Consider the following 16,660-nt stretch of genomic DNA (forward strand, 5'->3'; position numbering starts at 1 on the left):
AAATCTCCCACAGCTGTGTGCCCTACGTAGTAGTTTATGGCCCTATGTTCCTACGCAGTAGCAGTGTACGTTCTGGAAGGAGGAACAGTGATTAAGGGACAGATATCGCGTATCTTAATCGATCGATAAGACCCCCTTCGAATGCACAGGAATGTCCTACTCCTGTTTGCGCCTTAAAAGAGTGTCGCGGGGGTCCGGACTGATTTAGTCGTCGCAAACATGAAAGCAGCTTCGGTTGTACTAAGCATTCTTGGGCTTGCTGCCTTGGCCAGTGCGGCCCCGCTGGAGAGCAACCCATGGGCCCTGATCCCGGACGGTAATGGCAGGCTGCATCTGATCAACGTTAACCCGTACGATGTGCCCACCGGTGACAATGAGGTCGAACCGATGTTTGACCCGGAGAACGATGTGGTGTTCCGTCTGTACACGCGTCGCAACCCGGTCCATCCGCAGGTGATTCGCTGGAACGATGCGGGATCCGTGTCCGGCAGCAACTTCAATCCGGCCCATCCTACGCGCTTCCTGATCCACGGCTTCCTGGAGGGTGAGGATGCCAGTTTGCACTGGAGCATCAAGGACCATTTCATCCGCATCGGTGAGTTCAACATCGTGAACGTTGACTGGGGTGCAGGATCGCAGACGATCAACTACATTGCCGCCCGTAACCGTGTTGGAGCGGTCGGTGAGATTATTTCGCGCATGATCAACACCATTGTGTCCGCTACCGGAGCGTCCCGCAACAACATTAACCTGATCGGCCATAGCTTGGGTGCGCACGTTGCGGCAAACGCTGGCAAGAACCAGAACGGTCAGCTCAACACGATCATCGGTTTGGACCCGGCCGGTCCGCTGTTCTCTTCCGGCCAGGCCGACCTCTTCGGCGCTAATGATGCGCAGTACACGGAAGCAATCTACACGAACGCGGGTCTGCTTGGATTCGATCAGCCGCTGGCCCAGGCTAACTTCTACCCGAACGGAGGTCGCTCGCAGCCGGGCTGCATTCTGGATGTGGCTGGCATCTGTGCGCATAACCGTGTGAACGATTTCTACGCTGAGTCTGTGTCGTCGTCGGTTGGCTTCCGGTCGGTGCGCTGTGCCAACCATGCTGAGATCCTGGCCGGACGTTGCACTCCGAGCGGTGCGAATGCCAACATGGGCGGTGAACCGTCGAACCGTGGACGTGGTGTGTCGGGTGTTTACCATCTGACCACCAACTCTAACTCGCCCTTCGCGCAGGGTTAGGCCCGCGGTGATTTATGTGATGAATAAATTTGCTAATGCATTTGTGTAAGTAGTATCTAAACAATACTTGTTGGTGTTTAGGAAAGAACAGTTTATCGTTCAGCGTGTAAATGAAAGCTAACCTGCAAGACCATCGAAGCGGATGTGTGGCGAAACCACTGTTTACAGAAAATGCTTCATAGGAGTTTTGGCGAAAGCTAATTTTTTTCTTGTTGATAAACATTCCACTAACAGTTTACTTACGGTTACGGTTATTACGGTTATTGTTTCGGGGAACAACGATAACTTTACAATCTTATAAATTAAAAACTGATAAAATAAGAATGTCTTATATTTTTTCATACGAGCTTCTCACAACATCTGAACATGTACGATATATTGCATACATTTAGGCGTCGTTACAAGAAAGTTTTATACGGTGCTTTATTTTTCAAGCAACGAACACTTGAACTGTGTGGCAGTTGAAATGGCCACATTTGTTATTCCGCCAGTTTCACCAAAAGGTGTGTTAATATGAAAACGAGTTTTTAATTTTGGCAATTCACATAAAAAAGCTTAAAAAAATATAAAATATGCTCAAAATGCAATGCATGATTATTTTCAGAAATTTTTATTATTTCTGTAGTGAAATTTTTGCATTAAATCTTTAAAAACAAACCCAAATGATAACATCTTCACCGGTTTCATATTTACTCGGCTGTTGCGCTGAGCCGTCTCCCTTTCCGGATTTTCCCATTATCCGACAGTTGTTTGCTTGAATTCATGCGAATCAATTCATCCGCCTCATTCATTTGGAATCCCAACGCGGACCAGAGCAGACGTACGTGCGTGTTTCTTCGTGTGTGCAGAACAATAGTGACGGTAAACAGTTAGAATAAACGGGGCAGTGTTGAGAATTAAAAGTGCATTTACCTGTACGCATTAGTTCAACGTGTTCGACACAATAAATAAATAGTGTACCAGTGTAAGTGTTTGCTAGCTTTAAATCCGGGTTTTAAAGTGTGAGTTTAGAGAAAAGCGTGTACCAACGTGTTTTTGAACTGTGATGCCGGTTCCGCGTTCAAGGCTTCCGGCGTCAGCACTAGCAATTCCGGACTGGTGCCGGTGTCGGCGTCTAACCATTTCGTACCAACCCTGTGTGCTGTGCTTCCTTCCGGGTTGTTTCTGAGCGCGCCCAGGACATTTTAAATACGGCGGAAGGAAGGAAAGGCTCCCGTCACATTCATCCCAACTGAGGAAACTATCTCCTTCTCTCTCTCGCGCGCGCACTCCCTTTCTGTACACCTCCTGTTCGTTAGCTGTGTGCGTGTGCGCGGGAGAAAAACAGGATCCCCTTTTGCACGCTCTTGTCCCGCAACCAGCATTTGCAAGCAGCAAACACACGGGGGTTGATGATGGTGCTGCTGCTGCTGCTGCTGCTCGGTATACGAAAAGTGCTCCCCATACCACTGGCCATGCGTCGTAAAATAACATTGTGGGGGGGAAGGAGTATTGGGTGTGGGCGGAAGGACCAGCAGGCAATACAACACTCAGCCCAAAAAAATCGATAGCAAGTTTGCAAAACTTTAGGACGATTTTTCTGTCATTCTAGCTCTCTCTTTCTTTCTCCATCCTTTTGTTTTTGTTGCTGTTGGAACCAAACCTTTCTCATCAACATTTCACGGCAGCGTGCGTTTTTCACCATCAAAGCAACCCACCTACGTTCGTGTAGGCGATGTTGCAATCAAGGAGCAGAATGCGCTCTCCCTTCCATTGCATTGTGAGCTGCTTTTTGTATTGTTCGCCTGCTTGATGTGTTTTTTTTTTTTTGGTTCTGTTTCCTTTGCATAGCTGAAAGACCACGACGGCCGAGCGATTAGAGAAACGCCTCTGTTCAGCGTTCGTCGTTTGGAGTTGAATGGTACAGGCTTTTTTTGCACCTTCGCGAGTTCTCCTTCTTAACCGTTTTACGGCATTAAATGATGCATGCTAATGTTGATGTTATGCTTCACTGGGAAGAAAAGAATTCAGCTCGCTGGCATAGGATCGCTGCGAAACAAATCTTCAGAGAGCATGTGACAGAAGGATTGTCGAATGAAGGGACATCTACGATGAACAGCAAATAGGATTTTTCAAATCACACCTTGGACCGTTTCCCCGACGAAGAGCCGACCATCTAGCTACGGATAAAATCAAACCAAGGAAGTCAGAAATTGCAGGCCAAGTCCTCCCGAGTGATAAAGTAGGTCTGCCTCACAAAGAGTTCGAGCAAGAAAACTCAAACGCAATTTGTCCTTCGATTAGAGTTGTTATTTTTCTTCCTTCAGGGTTTTAAATCGCTTACAACAATTTACAACCAGCAGCTAACAATCATAATAGCGTATGTCTCAGCCGGACAAGCCGCACACTTTTCGAGCGTTCATTTTACATTTCACTGCTAATTAACTCTAATCGAATCTAATGATAAGTAAGTTCTGTCTAGCCATCTTGGTTTCCTTTTTACGAAAACGCTTCTCTGTCCCCTCGAAATAAGCTCCAGCCGAGTAGATAACTTGCACGCTCCATTCATTCCATGCCGTAATTAGTGCTTATGACACGCCGGAAGAACACCGACATCGAAAAAGGGACACAAAACCGCAGCATAATTTGCTTACCAAAAATTCGTCCCCCAATACCGCTAAACCTCGGGGAAAAAGAGAACCACTGTAAAGGAAAAGTTTTCCACAAAAGAAAGCATCCTGCCTTTAAAGCGCGTATCATGCCCGTGAACACGGGTGTTCAAAGTTCTTGCCTTTGAAGATGAACAATTCCATCTTTGTTCGAGGTTAAGTTGTTTCGATAACAAACACAAAGGCATACACACACACACAAGCGCACAGGAAGTAGCTGACGGAAGCAGAGCAAAGGGAAGTTATATTTCAAATTCTGGCATCCCTGGCAAAGCAGAGCAGCTGGTGCTGCTGGAAAACGTGCCCAAGCGGTTCGTCCTTTTTCGCAGTAAGCACTACCACCACACGGACTTTACCATGGTAACCGATACAACGTAGCAACGCTCCACATATTAGCTGGCCACCCTCACACAAACAAATACGGGCAGCTTTCACCGTGTTGTGGGAGCTGGAGCCAGGATGGCTGGGACGGTTGGGATGCTTTCCCATTTTCCATCTTTTGCGTTGCTCCACCAAACGAAGGACACACGGATCAGAGAGAACCGAATGCAGCGACTGGTAGATGCCGTCATCGCAGGATAAAACTCGCGCGTCTGTATTGGTGTTGGCCTTCGATCTTTGTGCATGGATTTTCCTTTCCGGCACAGCAAGGCCCAACATAAACACAGCATTACTCACCCAAAATCCAGTATGCCTTGGGGCGTAGCGTAGAGTAGATAGTTGGAGGGAGACAGTAATATGGTAGACGATGGTAGTTAGAAAGAGAGCAAAATGTGTTCATCTGTGGTTGCTTTTAGGAGCAAACACGGTGTGTCTGTGTGGTGGAGCGAAGGGACAAAGGAAAATCGGGAAAACGGCTAACATTCCTTCCACAGCAGCAGCACTGTGGTGAGTCATAAATTAAACTCGCAATAACTCCTCTCTCCCTTGTTCCCTCCCTCCCCAACAGGACTCTTCGACTCACGGCGGTGAAGGATTTTCCGATTCTGGACAACTGAAGCTCGTTCTTTTTGGCGCGTACTCTCTTTCGCACGTCCTGAGCATGTTCTGGTGATGTGTGTTGTGCATGCTGAATAATTACATTAGGTGAAATAATTCTAAATTGTTTTTTCCCGGGGCGTGCAGTGTCGGATAGTGCAACACGATTCTGTATTAGTGCGCGTGTGAGTGTGTGTGTGTGTGAGAACCCTGGAAGGGAGGAGGAAAAAAAGGAGGTGTTAATTAAACACTCCCAGTGGCAAGAATGTTTTGAGGCTCGGATAAATTTCCCAACCGAATTGAGTTTTTTCGTGTTTGCAACGGTGGTGTGTCTCAGTGCTGAAGTGGAAAATCAATCCACTAGTGCGATGGTGCATGTGTGAGAAAAAAGGAAATATTTTCAAATGATTCAGTTCTAGTTTGGGAAAGTGTTAGAAATACGGGTTAAAAGATTTGTTTTAAGGTACAAACAAACTGGTGAAAAAAAGGGAGCAACGTTAAGGATTATTCGACGCTTTACGCCATTCGCGCAAATTATTCAACTTTCTGCAAAATCTCATTCTGGTAAGTGCAATGTATAGTTTCATCTCAGATTTCATAAATTTGATACATTTGAAGCATATTTGTGATATGCGATAAGGTTGTGTTTTTTCTCGAATAGGTTAAGGCTAACTATGTTTAAGACATAAAAAACTACTTTCTTCGCACTACCATCCCGGGAGATCTCGGCCTGTCATTTCTGGCTTTCTGTGACTTGAACTTACCTATTTATTTAGTAGCAAAGTAGGCAGCCCTGCGTTCGGGGAGGCGCGGTCTAGATGGGATTTGAACCCCGGGTCCTACCGTGTGGAGACCGGCGTAGCTATTGCCTCAGCCACCGGACCGCTCCGTTTATAACTAGTATAGAAGTATTAGTTTGATCTATACTTTGCAATCAAAAAATCTCAACAGTTCATCAAGAAAAGCTGAATTTTGAGTTTTTCTTCTTACATGCTCACTATTAATTTTTTATGTCAATTATCTGTATACTGATTGAAAGATTTGCTTAACACTATCATTTAGTCAAAAATAAGTTTTAAAAAAGTCAGTCTGTCCGTCTAAAAGGTCTTGAAAGACTAAGCGGACAGGGTCGTCTGGTACCATTCTGATGACATGAGTAACCTATCGGTATATACCTTATATGAGTTTAAAAAACTAAAATAATTATACAACTTAGAGAACTTGGCATCTTACTGGTTCCTCAATTGTTCTTCTGCATATACGAGGCCAACAGGCATTAGAACACTCTTCTCCCTAAACCAGCTCAAAGCACTTTTTTCAGTTTCGGCTAGAGTCCATGTACCACGGATTGGAAAATCTCTAAAAACATAGGAAAATTTTATACTTCAGATCTTCAAGAAATCAGTTGTTCTTCTGATTTATCTGCTAGAGACGAAAACAGAAACAGAACCCTCTGACCGTACCCTGGAGAAGCTCTCAGTGATTGACGTTTTGTATCGTTTTTTCCTTCACACGGGAAACTTTTCCATTTGAATTGCCTTTCCCTCACCACCGACAATTGCATTGCAATTATTTTACTTCCCGAGCTCGATCCTTCAGCTACACAAACGGCCGTAAAGATCGGCGATGACAGGAAGAGAGCAGCAGAAAGAAGTGCAAAGAAAACTGACCGATTTGTAAATTTCTCAATGAGCGTACAGTGGCAACAAATTGAATGGCAATAATCGCACTCGATGAAAAGATGATGATAGGCGGCACAAATCTGTTTCCGGGGCGGGTTTTGTTTGGGCAATTGGTGTTTCTGGCCCAAAAATTGGAGCACCCGGTTTCGGGTTCAGACCTTCATGCAACACAAAAGATTTCAACTGTGTGCGGATTCGTGATCATTCAGATCATTTTCCAACAGGGAGGATTATGCTTTTCGCTTCGTCCTTTTCGTTGCCCATGTTTTCCACCGCAATGGTAAACGGTCGCCATACTTCTGCGGGCTAAGATAATTTGCGCAACTCATTAAACACACATTATTTTCCTGGTTGCAAACCAATCCCCGGGGTTCACCCGGGATCCGAATGAGCCGCAGGTAAACAGAAAAGAAGCGCCAAAGCAATTCAATTTCGCACCAGATGGCAAACCCTCGATGGCGAGACCTCCAAAAAACTTCAGGGTGTGTTTCTGTACGCTTTGAGCTGCTACAGTTTCAGAACATTCGCAGCAATTCAAATTCGAAGTGGTAATATTATGTTTTGCCCATTTCCTTTTCGTTTGGTTCTCGTCTTGTTTATTTTCGATCCCAAAATGGGTTATTACATCTTTCATTTGAATAGCCAACAGTCGTCTACACGGTGGTCGTCCGAACTCACCAGGGCACACACCCTTCATCGATTTGTGCAAAATGGAATTTGCCGGAACGGAAAGGAAAAATATTGGCATAGTTTTATTCCCCCGCATTACAGGAAGTTTTGGTGCCGAAAAGAAGAAAAAAGCGAACTTTCTGTTGACTGTCATCAACAGTGTGCCTCGGTTCGGTTTCTGTGGGTTCGAATTCTAGTGGGAATCCATCGCAGTTGAGGTGGTTAGCCTTTAGGAGTTAAGGAGAAACAATAAAACACCGAGACGCAGAAACGGTAGTAGTTCACCTAATTTTACGGGCAACTTTTCCTGATTGGCAATCATATTGGGGGGGTGGGTTAGTCTAATTTGGGTCAGCTGTAGGGAAAATGGAATCATTCTTTGTGTCTGTTGGAGTGCGTTTTGGCAATGTGTCAAATTCATTTCGGTTTCGTAACCAATCCCAGTGAGGGTCTGGTCTATGATAATGTTTTAGGGATCTGTACAATTTCGGTGTTTATCAAATTGATTTTATTAGAAACCCTTTTTTTGAGTACTGTTTTATTATAACTTGTTGCTAAAGTTTGATCAGATGTTTTGAGATATTTATGGAGGAACTATAACAGCTTACATCTTCTCAGGAAACATGAGGTTAGGAGGCCTGATTTTAATGGTGTATTTGTCCCGCAACTACAATGTCAGTCCTGCGTTTCATATCCAGACAGGCGATCCAGATAACATTCCTGAACACATTTCTGCTATTTGAAATATCGACACTTTTGACAGTTTCTCAACAAATCATGGAGTCAGTATCTCTAGTGTTAAAGAGCACATTTAAATGACTTCAAAATGACTCCGATGTCTTGTATTTGAGATATGGTAAAAAATGTGGTAATCTCGAGATTTAGTCCATATTCTAAGGAAACTCTGTACAGGGCTGGCAACGATCTGGGTCTTAAACAATGAAAAGTACATAATCTGTTTGACAGAGTTTCCACGGAACATAGTATTGCTCCAATATTCGGATAGAACATCCATAAAGCATCTAGCCCATCAGAATGTTACATGTTGTTTCATACATTTGAATATTTTTCTCCTTCTCGGCTTAACAACCTCTTAGGTCCTGCCTATCGTGTATAGCATACTAAACTTATTGATATTATGCAGATGGATAGATATGGACAGTCCATGAGGAAACCTTTGGAACCTCGGTCCTTCCTTATGACGCGTCCCTCTTTTGCCTCTACTATCAGGCCGCTTGCATATTGAACAATCTAATTCTCCTTCTTCTTTTTGGCCTAACGACCTCTTAGGTTCTGCCTGCTATTTCTAGCTTACTAGACTTAATGATACCACAAAGTTGGATAGCCAGTACTCGCTATAGGGAAACGATCCGGATGGGATTTGAACACCGGTCATGCCGTATGAAGACCAATGCCGTTTTTGCCTCTAGCACTAGGCCACCTCGGTATATTAAACAATCCAATTCTTCTCCTACTTCTTTTTGGCCTGGCGACCTTGTGGGACATGCCTGTCATGGCTTACTAGACTTATGATTCCGCATAGTTGGAAAGTCGGAGGAGGACCGGTGTCAGAGGCAAAAACGGCGCCGGTCTTCATACGACAAGACCGGTGTTCAAATCCCACCCAGACTTTTCGCCCCTATCGCCTCTACCATCAGGCCACTTGTATATTACACAATCTAATTCTGTCCCATTTATTGAATCGTACTCCTTGTGTTCTTGTGTCTTGTCCAACCATATTCAACAGTGCCCCAAAATTGACAAGCATTGTAACTCTGACATTGTTTTTCCATTCTAATTTCATGTTTCTTTGATATCACCTTTCTTTTAATAAAGATTTATAGTTTTACTTCTTCTCCCTTGGCACTACAACCTTGAAGGGTTTCGGCCTACCATTTATGGCTTTCTGTGACTTGATTTTACCCGTAGCTAGATAGTCAGTCAGTGCGTACGGAGAGGCAGTCTGCATGTTATTTAAACCCCGGTCCTGCCGCGTTAAGACCCATAGTTCTATCAGCTAAAATATTCTGGAACACATTCACAGAACATTGAAGATTGAACTAATGTTCCCGCAACACTCTAAGAGACCACAACCTCACATTAGCCACAGTGGTAAGCTCGTTCCTTCTGATGAACGCCTATGTTTTGTGTGCGCGTGAAATAGATAGGAATGCGTTCTAATAACAGGATGCTCCGATGTCGGTTGGTGCTTTTCCCGTCTGTGCAAGTGTCAATTAACAGCACAAAAGACTGGTTCATACCTGCATTCTCCAGCCGAGTGCATTTACCGAAAGGGGGCTCACGCTACCCTTTACACCATCGTAGGTTTCTTATCTTTTCTATCGGGTTTTGTTTTCAAGTTTACTTTCCAGTTGGGGAAATAATTACTTTTCCTTTTTTTGAAAGCACTCCTCACCGCGAGAGTCAGCTAATGCTCGAAGAGGGTCTAGAAAGCATCACGCAACGAATGTCTGAAGCTCTTTGAGGATGTGAACAAATGTAAAGAAGCTTCTCAGCGGGGCATTCCAGTAAGCAAAACGCCAGAGAAACGTTTCCCGCGTTACGTTATCGCACATCGGGTGGAAAATAGTACGGTAAAAAAACACCGTCCCATATTCTTTCTCTGCGTCCGTGCGTCTGCAAAAACAACACTCAAATACAATCTTTATCACGGGAAGAAAACTGGTTTCTGGAAGAATTCTCCCAATCGTGGAAAAAAGGGAAACGAAAGAAAGTTGTAGCACATTGAGAGAAGGCCCTGTGGTGTGGGGAAGGGACGTGGTCCGGAAAGGTGTAGTTAATGTCCAACAGGCACGAAAGAGTATTAGCCCACAAAAAGCTGGAGTGAGCATCGCGCGAAAAAAAAACGCAACTTCAAGAAATCTTCAACAAGTCTAGAAGTTAATGATTTGCCGGGTTTTTTTTGGCTTCTTGCCGTTTTAAGAGATGAAGGCACTGTGCTCTTCGCCCTATTCCACGCTCGCATCGGCATTTACTCTGGTGCGTTTGTTTTGATGACTTGTAATCGGTGAGGTAGCTGTAGATTTGAAGCAAGTTCTAGCCAGTTCAGAAAAAAGACGTTAAAATGCTTCATCATAGTCCGCCTCAGGGCTTCACCGGTGTCCGTTCGTTTGTTTGTTTCCCTCGGACGCTATAATCTAATACCTTAATCGGACGGTTCGTTTCTTCTGGCTTGTGCATTTCATTTTAATTTCCCTATCTATGCTGTGCTCCCATTTCTGTGCTTTGAAGGCCAACCGAACAACAACATACAGAACATGACTCATCGCGATGCTTCGCTGGTTCTTTGCTACCCAGCGCGCTGGCTGATGATGATGATGATGATGAAGAAATGTCGGAAAAAAGTGAGCACTAGTAAAGGGGTTTCCAAGATTCCCCACCCGTTCTGACGTAGGCCCTTTTAGCGTTACGCTCTTACAGTGCACAAAAAGCTTCATCATCATATCGCGTATTATTTAACCGTCGTAACGGTACATCAAAACTACGCCAGTGTTGGGAGACCGCGAAGAAGAACCGCGGATGCTCCCATTTGTGGCGCCACCGAACCTGAAATCGCATGTCCAAGTGGCGGCATTCGTCGGAGAAGCTAGTCACCCCCGTCAGTCGCTTATGATACCGACCATGATCATGGATTACATCTAGCCCGGAACTACGAGTTACAAATGCAAACCACCGGAAAACTAATTCCCAAATGGTGGTTTTTATTGAGCAATTAACCTAACATCGGTTTAAATTCATTGTTTTCATTTGCGGACACGACCAAAACGTGAAGTCTTCGCCCGGAGGAAAAACAAAGGGCGTCGTTAAAAGCTCTATCATTAGTTAGGCGAATTGAGTTATTGGAATTAATGTGCAGCGCAAGCAAATGATTTGCCCTTTTCACTTTATTAATTACTGGCCAAAAACCGTTGATGCGCCCCAAAAAAAGAGCCTATCTAATCTCGCCCGAATCCAATGTTTTAAATCCGGCGAGAAGAAATATCCGACCGGTGGCAGCTCGCTCAAGTGTACCGTCTCAAGTGACGGCAACTGTCTGCTTGTCCGTCACTTCAAATGGTGCTTCGCCCACTGTTTCAGAGAGAGTTTTCCGGAATCTAGCGATCACCTCTTCAATTAAATCGTGTCTCTCTTCGCGGAGTACAACTTCAAATCCGTCCGTGTAATGCGTGTAGATGAAAGGTTCGAGAGACGAAGGAAGCCGTTCATTGCGACCTCTTCAAAGGAACGAAAAATAACGCCTAAAATGCGAGGTTGAGTGAGGAGATTGTGGAAGCCAAAACTTGACATCTTTCGGTCACACAAAGAGAGAATTACCCCCGTCATCCCCCGAAAATAGTAACGCCTGAATGGGTAAACCGAAACTTTTATGGCTTTTCGATAAGCTACACCCCCGAGGCGTCAGTTCAGTTGACCGAAACAGACCAATGTTGTAGAACTAATCCTTAAAGGGACAGCGTAACGTAGTGTTTGTTGATTAAGCTATAACTCCGGCCGGTGGGACGTGTCCACGTTGAACTATATCTGATAGGGCAGCGCTGTCAGCACATTAATTGTCTCGTATCCCATTTTTGCACATTAACATAATGTACTATTCGCGCGCGCCACTCGAGCTCCAGCCGTTCTATCTTTTGTGGATTATCTCAACTTTAACGAGTGTACGGCGTGTCCTATAAATCTCGGACAAGAGCTACCGGTAAAGCGCTCGTTGGGGAAGAAGTGCACAGGACTCTGGAGGGAATCGTTATGATGAGTGCTCCGATAGTCACAGGCAATTATCATTCTTGACAGTGGCGAGGCTTTGAAGCAGCAACCATCTTATAGCATCACCCACGCTGCAATGCTCTACGAAAAGCGAGGGAGTGTTCAGACGCCGTGCTGCTGTCCAAAGGAATGCACGACATGACGGTATCGTACCAGGCTTTTTTCCTAGTGGCTGCTACTGCTCTCCCACGTTTGCTCGTAGCAAATGGGACGGAAAATCATGATTCTCGCACAGGGAAGGCGTCGTTCTTTTTTCATGTCATTTTCATGACGAGATGAAACTCGAGCGACAACGTTGAGTGTATGCGCTGTGGATGTAGCTATTGCAAGGGTGGTACGTCGTGCCGCGCTGTAAACAAACGATCTTGTCGACTCCGTTGAAGGTGGTACTCCGTTTTTGACAAGGTTTTGCATTTCGATGCTAGGATAACGAGGTAACGAGATCCCCGCCATCAACCCTTTAGTTCCACTTTGATGAGCCCGAATGGGTCTCCCTCGAGAGGAAGGATTGTTGATGTTCTTCATTTCTACTGGAGCGCAATCGACACGTGTACCGTGTTTGTCGCGCGTGGTACAAGATGGACGCTAGCGAGCATTACTTATCAGCACAGACGCTACACAACGGTTGAGATGTGTTGAACAGAGTTTTTTTTTGGTCCATTTCTGTGACGCTTCTAATTACCCCGGGGGGGTTGTGAGCGTTGCTGTAATGCACGCCCAGACAAGCCTTGTTTCTTGTCTGTTCCGATGGGCGCAGTGATTGTTTGGGTTTTCTTCACGTTCTATACCAGTAGCATTAATTCTGACGATTGTTTTTAAAACTGGGCCTTACGTTTCCAAGCCATGTGTTGTGGCTCGTCTGTTCCAAGACATTTGTCAACGAATCTGTCATATGATGTCTCTGACGTTCCCTGAGAGCGATCCCCCAAATAGGGGCAATTTTCGATTGCGCACTGACGACGCATGGTCTCGGACAACGAAACGCCAACAAACTCTGTCTGATGACCATGCCCAGTTCGAGAATGTTTTCCGTTTGTGCTCTATTTAATGCTCCAGTTATTACCGATTCGCCGATGAATCAGTTGTCCCGCTCAATTGATGTCAATTGAGATTGCAAAAGATCTGTCAACAGAATCGCTGACTACGTCCAGCTTCCAGGAATCGAGGAATAAAACAAAAAAAAGCCTGGTCCACATAAAAACTCCAACTCCAAATAAATCGATCTGTTTGTCTGTTTCGTTCGGGTCGGTTTAATTATTTAATGGGCAGCGTGTGCCGTATCGTATGTTCGATTGCTATTTTTGGAAGTACTTAATGGCCTTGTTTAATTGTTTGAACTTTGCGGTTTTACTGGCGCTGTCATGTGTTTTATCTGGAGTGATATAAATACATCTGTTTCCGAGAAAGACACAGATAAAGCAGGTCATCACATGATAATTACATCAGTGCGAACTACCTCACTTAAAGTATCATGTAGCGTCAAACTAACCATGACGTTGTTGTGCAGAATCAAAACAGTATCCTGAGATACGCTGAGTAGACGGTGGCATTCCAATCAGCCAAACGTTGTTGTGGGTTGTAAATGCATTAGGTCATCGTCTGGTGAACTGAACCGCACGGAACGAACTCTGAAGAGTGAGTCAACAGAATTATGCTGACTGTGGTATGATCGTTACGGGGGCTTCGAGTTCTAGGTATACGATCGTGACGTGTACCGATGCTTTACAAATCCTTTCACCACGCTGGAATGTGGATGCCCCCGGTATGCCCATCACAGAACACAACCAAAGGCAAGGCTTAAAGACATACCTTGCGAGCCATCACCCGTATGCCGGTGGTGCAAATGTACGTCGGAGTCTGAAGCTCATGCCCAACCAACGGTTGATTGATTCGTTGACGGCAATCTAGAAGTGTGGGTCTTGGGACCGGTTCTTACGTACACGGACACTTGACAGCTCATCACCCCGTGCAAGAGCGCACGCTTGGTAACTCGAAAGCCTAATGCGCCGAGAGGTTCTCTCCTATCCGTTAGTCCACAATCGGTTACACCCAACCCGTTAGCTTTGAAGCCTCCAGCAAAAGAAAGGCTTTAATTTCTGAAGAGTTTGTGGTGGCATTAGTTTGTTAGGAGGTGGACAGAAAAAGCAGACAAACACACACACACACCGTTCGCTAATTGGCGAACTGCGTACGGGTGAACCCATCCCCCATAACTACTCTTAATTGATCACCAACAACACATGCCGCATGGACCCCTTCAGACTTTGCAGCTAAAGGGGCCGACATTATGGCGTCGATTATGACGTGAAAGATGAAACGATCATCATCATCATCTGATGAACCCCTTGAAGAAGGAGGAAAATCAATCTGCACCCATCGTCCATCACGCCCAGCTAGAAAGCAGAGAAAGTCCGGTCCGGTGTGGATCCATTACACAGCATTTGGATCGATTAAAACGTGTCTCCCCGTATTAGAATTCCTCTAATGAACTTCACGTTCACTCGCCCCAAAGTTGTTGCCCTGCCGATGACCGACTGTTTGACGTTTATGTTAGCGGAGGGAATTGACGACCACGGGACATCCGCACATACGGCGTTACGGCAAAACCATCCGTCATCATTGCAAACTTAACCGGTCACTTAATTGATGTGTAAATATTTGTGCTCGAGATAAATTTCATCCCGTGGCAGACAACCGGCGCAAGTATGCAGATGTGACTGCCGGTGAAGAAGGAACGCACGCATGGCAAACACAGAGCACCGGGAGGGCCGATTAAATAAACGTTCAGAGTGGAGGGGGGAGAGAGAGAGATGGCTTTTTGGTAAACAGTGGTGGTGGACTCTTGTTGGATGCTGAATAGCTAACGAAGATGCAACACAGTTGTCCTAACAAATGTCGGTCTAGAATCGTCGTGTTTTGGGAATAAATACAGGCGTGAAGGAATTGCAATAGCGAAATTGCCTCGCAATAATAAACAAAGGCAATTCTAAGCTGTTTATGAAGATAGGAGACTGACCTTGTTATTACCAACTTTGCCATAATTGGTGTGCTATAAAAAAATTGACAGATGTCAAGCCCCTCCACTCCAAACGCTCGAGCGGGCGTCTGACGTCAGGGCACTAAACTAACGTAAACTCTGTGGTCGCCTACACTGATCGATATTTGAGAAATCAAAATAATCACACCAATCCCACCGTCTGTATGACTTTGACTTTGAGCGAATGTTCCGTATGGTGGCGTATTTACTACTATGTGCCTAATTGATTCTTAAAGCGTTCAGAGCCAATAAAACCGTTGTACCATGAACAATGAATCTTTCGAATGCCGGTCGGCCGGTCTACGCCAAAAATGGCATCAAAAGTTTAACACGCATCTTTTTGCTAACAGCAATAAACTTAACAGGCGCGAGTTCTCTGGGACAAGGACACAGTTCGCGCAAGCCACGCAATACACGCCGTGAGAGAAGGAAAGGCTCCGGCTAAGGCAAGGTTTTAAAATGTGTTCGCTATGGACGGTTCACATACCAACGAAGGAGAAGCGGTTATGACATCATCGTACCCGTTTGTTAACCGGTCTGGGCGAACACTTCTGGAGCCCAGCGCCGGTTCGGGTCCGGTTCGATCGTCACTGTCATGCTGGCGAATAATAATTACGCGAGCGGAGCAACGAGGCCACAGACGGCAACAGCAGTAAGAGAAACGACTACATGACGTCTTCCCCGTTTGGGTGTGGAAAAAGATGGAAGAATCTGTGTGAAGATCGTACCGGTCGCTTCCCATAAGCCGGCGGAACACATCATCGTGCAGGGGGTGAAGAGAGGAACAAATATATGTAAAAATAACATAAACTTTCATGCATCTTAAGTACAAAAGATACAAAACCTGGGGGCTGACAACAAAAGATGAGCGGGTAGGCAATGAAATATTAGCTTCAACAAGCGAGAGAGAAAAGATCTCCCCCGAAAAATAAAAGAACAACAACAACCCAAGCGGTCAAACGGGATGCAAAAATAAGAGGCCGAAAAGGAAGAGCAATTTAAATTTAAACTGCAACCGGGGCGCGTTAGGGTTTAGCAACTTGATCTCCGGGGGGAGAAAACAAAAACAACCACCACGATGAATTTAGTGTGCGAAATACGAAGACACGCGGAGAAGAACTCGACCAAGAAGCATCCAATTGAAAGCGATGCTCGAAAATCGCGGCAAGTAATGCGCTGCTCCGATTCTGACCACGCTGACCCTGAGCAAGCGGAACGACGCTGTGTTTACCGGGCAAGTATGAGATTGTGCTTCTTCTCTTTCTGCGATTGTCTAACTGGCTGTGCAGGAAGACAAACCAAAAATGGCGCTTTAATTTTTTAACATTTTTTTTCTTTGTGTGCAGTTGCTTTTCTGACCGGAATGGTCCTAAACCGTCTGCTAATGTGCCAGCGATTAAGGTCTAATCGCACTGGCTTACGTTTTCATTAGCGTCGTTTGAAGGTGGTGGATGGGCAAACAAAAATACTGAAACGAATCGTTCTTGACGAGGGTATTAGCGTAGGTATTGAGAAGTGTGAACTTTTTTTAGGTTAGGAGCAACATGTCTGTCACATTTTCAAAAGTGGTTGCATTGTTTTGACAGTTAAAAAAATATTTGCAACACCTAATGAGGTAGAGT

General features: G+C 45.2%; 2 protein-coding genes across 6 annotated transcripts in view; both read left to right on the plus strand.

The window, feature by feature from the left end:
* The first annotated feature begins 191 nt into the window (after nt 1–191).
* LOC118505911 (pancreatic triacylglycerol lipase-like) lies at nt 192–1,303 on the plus strand. Its single transcript, XM_036042370.1, has one exon. The coding sequence runs from the start codon at nt 220–222 to the stop codon at nt 1,240–1,242; it is 1,023 nt and encodes a 340-aa protein (XP_035898263.1). The 5' UTR covers nt 192–219; the 3' UTR covers nt 1,243–1,303.
* A 724-nt stretch (nt 1,304–2,027) lies between these two features.
* The window catches only part of LOC118505915 (protein unzipped-like), a 64,177-nt gene continuing 49,544 nt past the window's right edge, over nt 2,028–16,660 (plus strand). The window contains exons 1-2 of one of the 5 annotated variants that reach the window (XM_036042380.1): nt 2,028–2,103; nt 4,840–5,432. The gene's annotated coding sequence lies outside the window, so the exon portion shown is untranslated. Of the gene's footprint in view, nt 2,244–4,839; nt 5,433–16,660 lie in introns of all 5 variants that reach the window. The other 4 variants (XM_036042378.1, XM_036042379.1, XM_036042381.1 and 1 more) reach the window with 4 other exon arrangements.

Source organism: Anopheles stephensi, chromosome 2 (assembly GCF_013141755.1).
Source record: "Anopheles stephensi strain Indian chromosome 2, UCI_ANSTEP_V1.0, whole genome shotgun sequence".
In the NCBI taxonomy this organism is placed as follows: domain Eukaryota; kingdom Metazoa; phylum Arthropoda; class Insecta; order Diptera; family Culicidae; genus Anopheles; species Anopheles stephensi.

Excerpts from the sequence above, each read along its gene's own strand:
- LOC118505911 (XM_036042370.1), top strand. The coding sequence starts at position 220 with ATGAAAGCAGCTTCGGTTGTACTAAGCATTCTTGGGCTTGCTGCCTTG.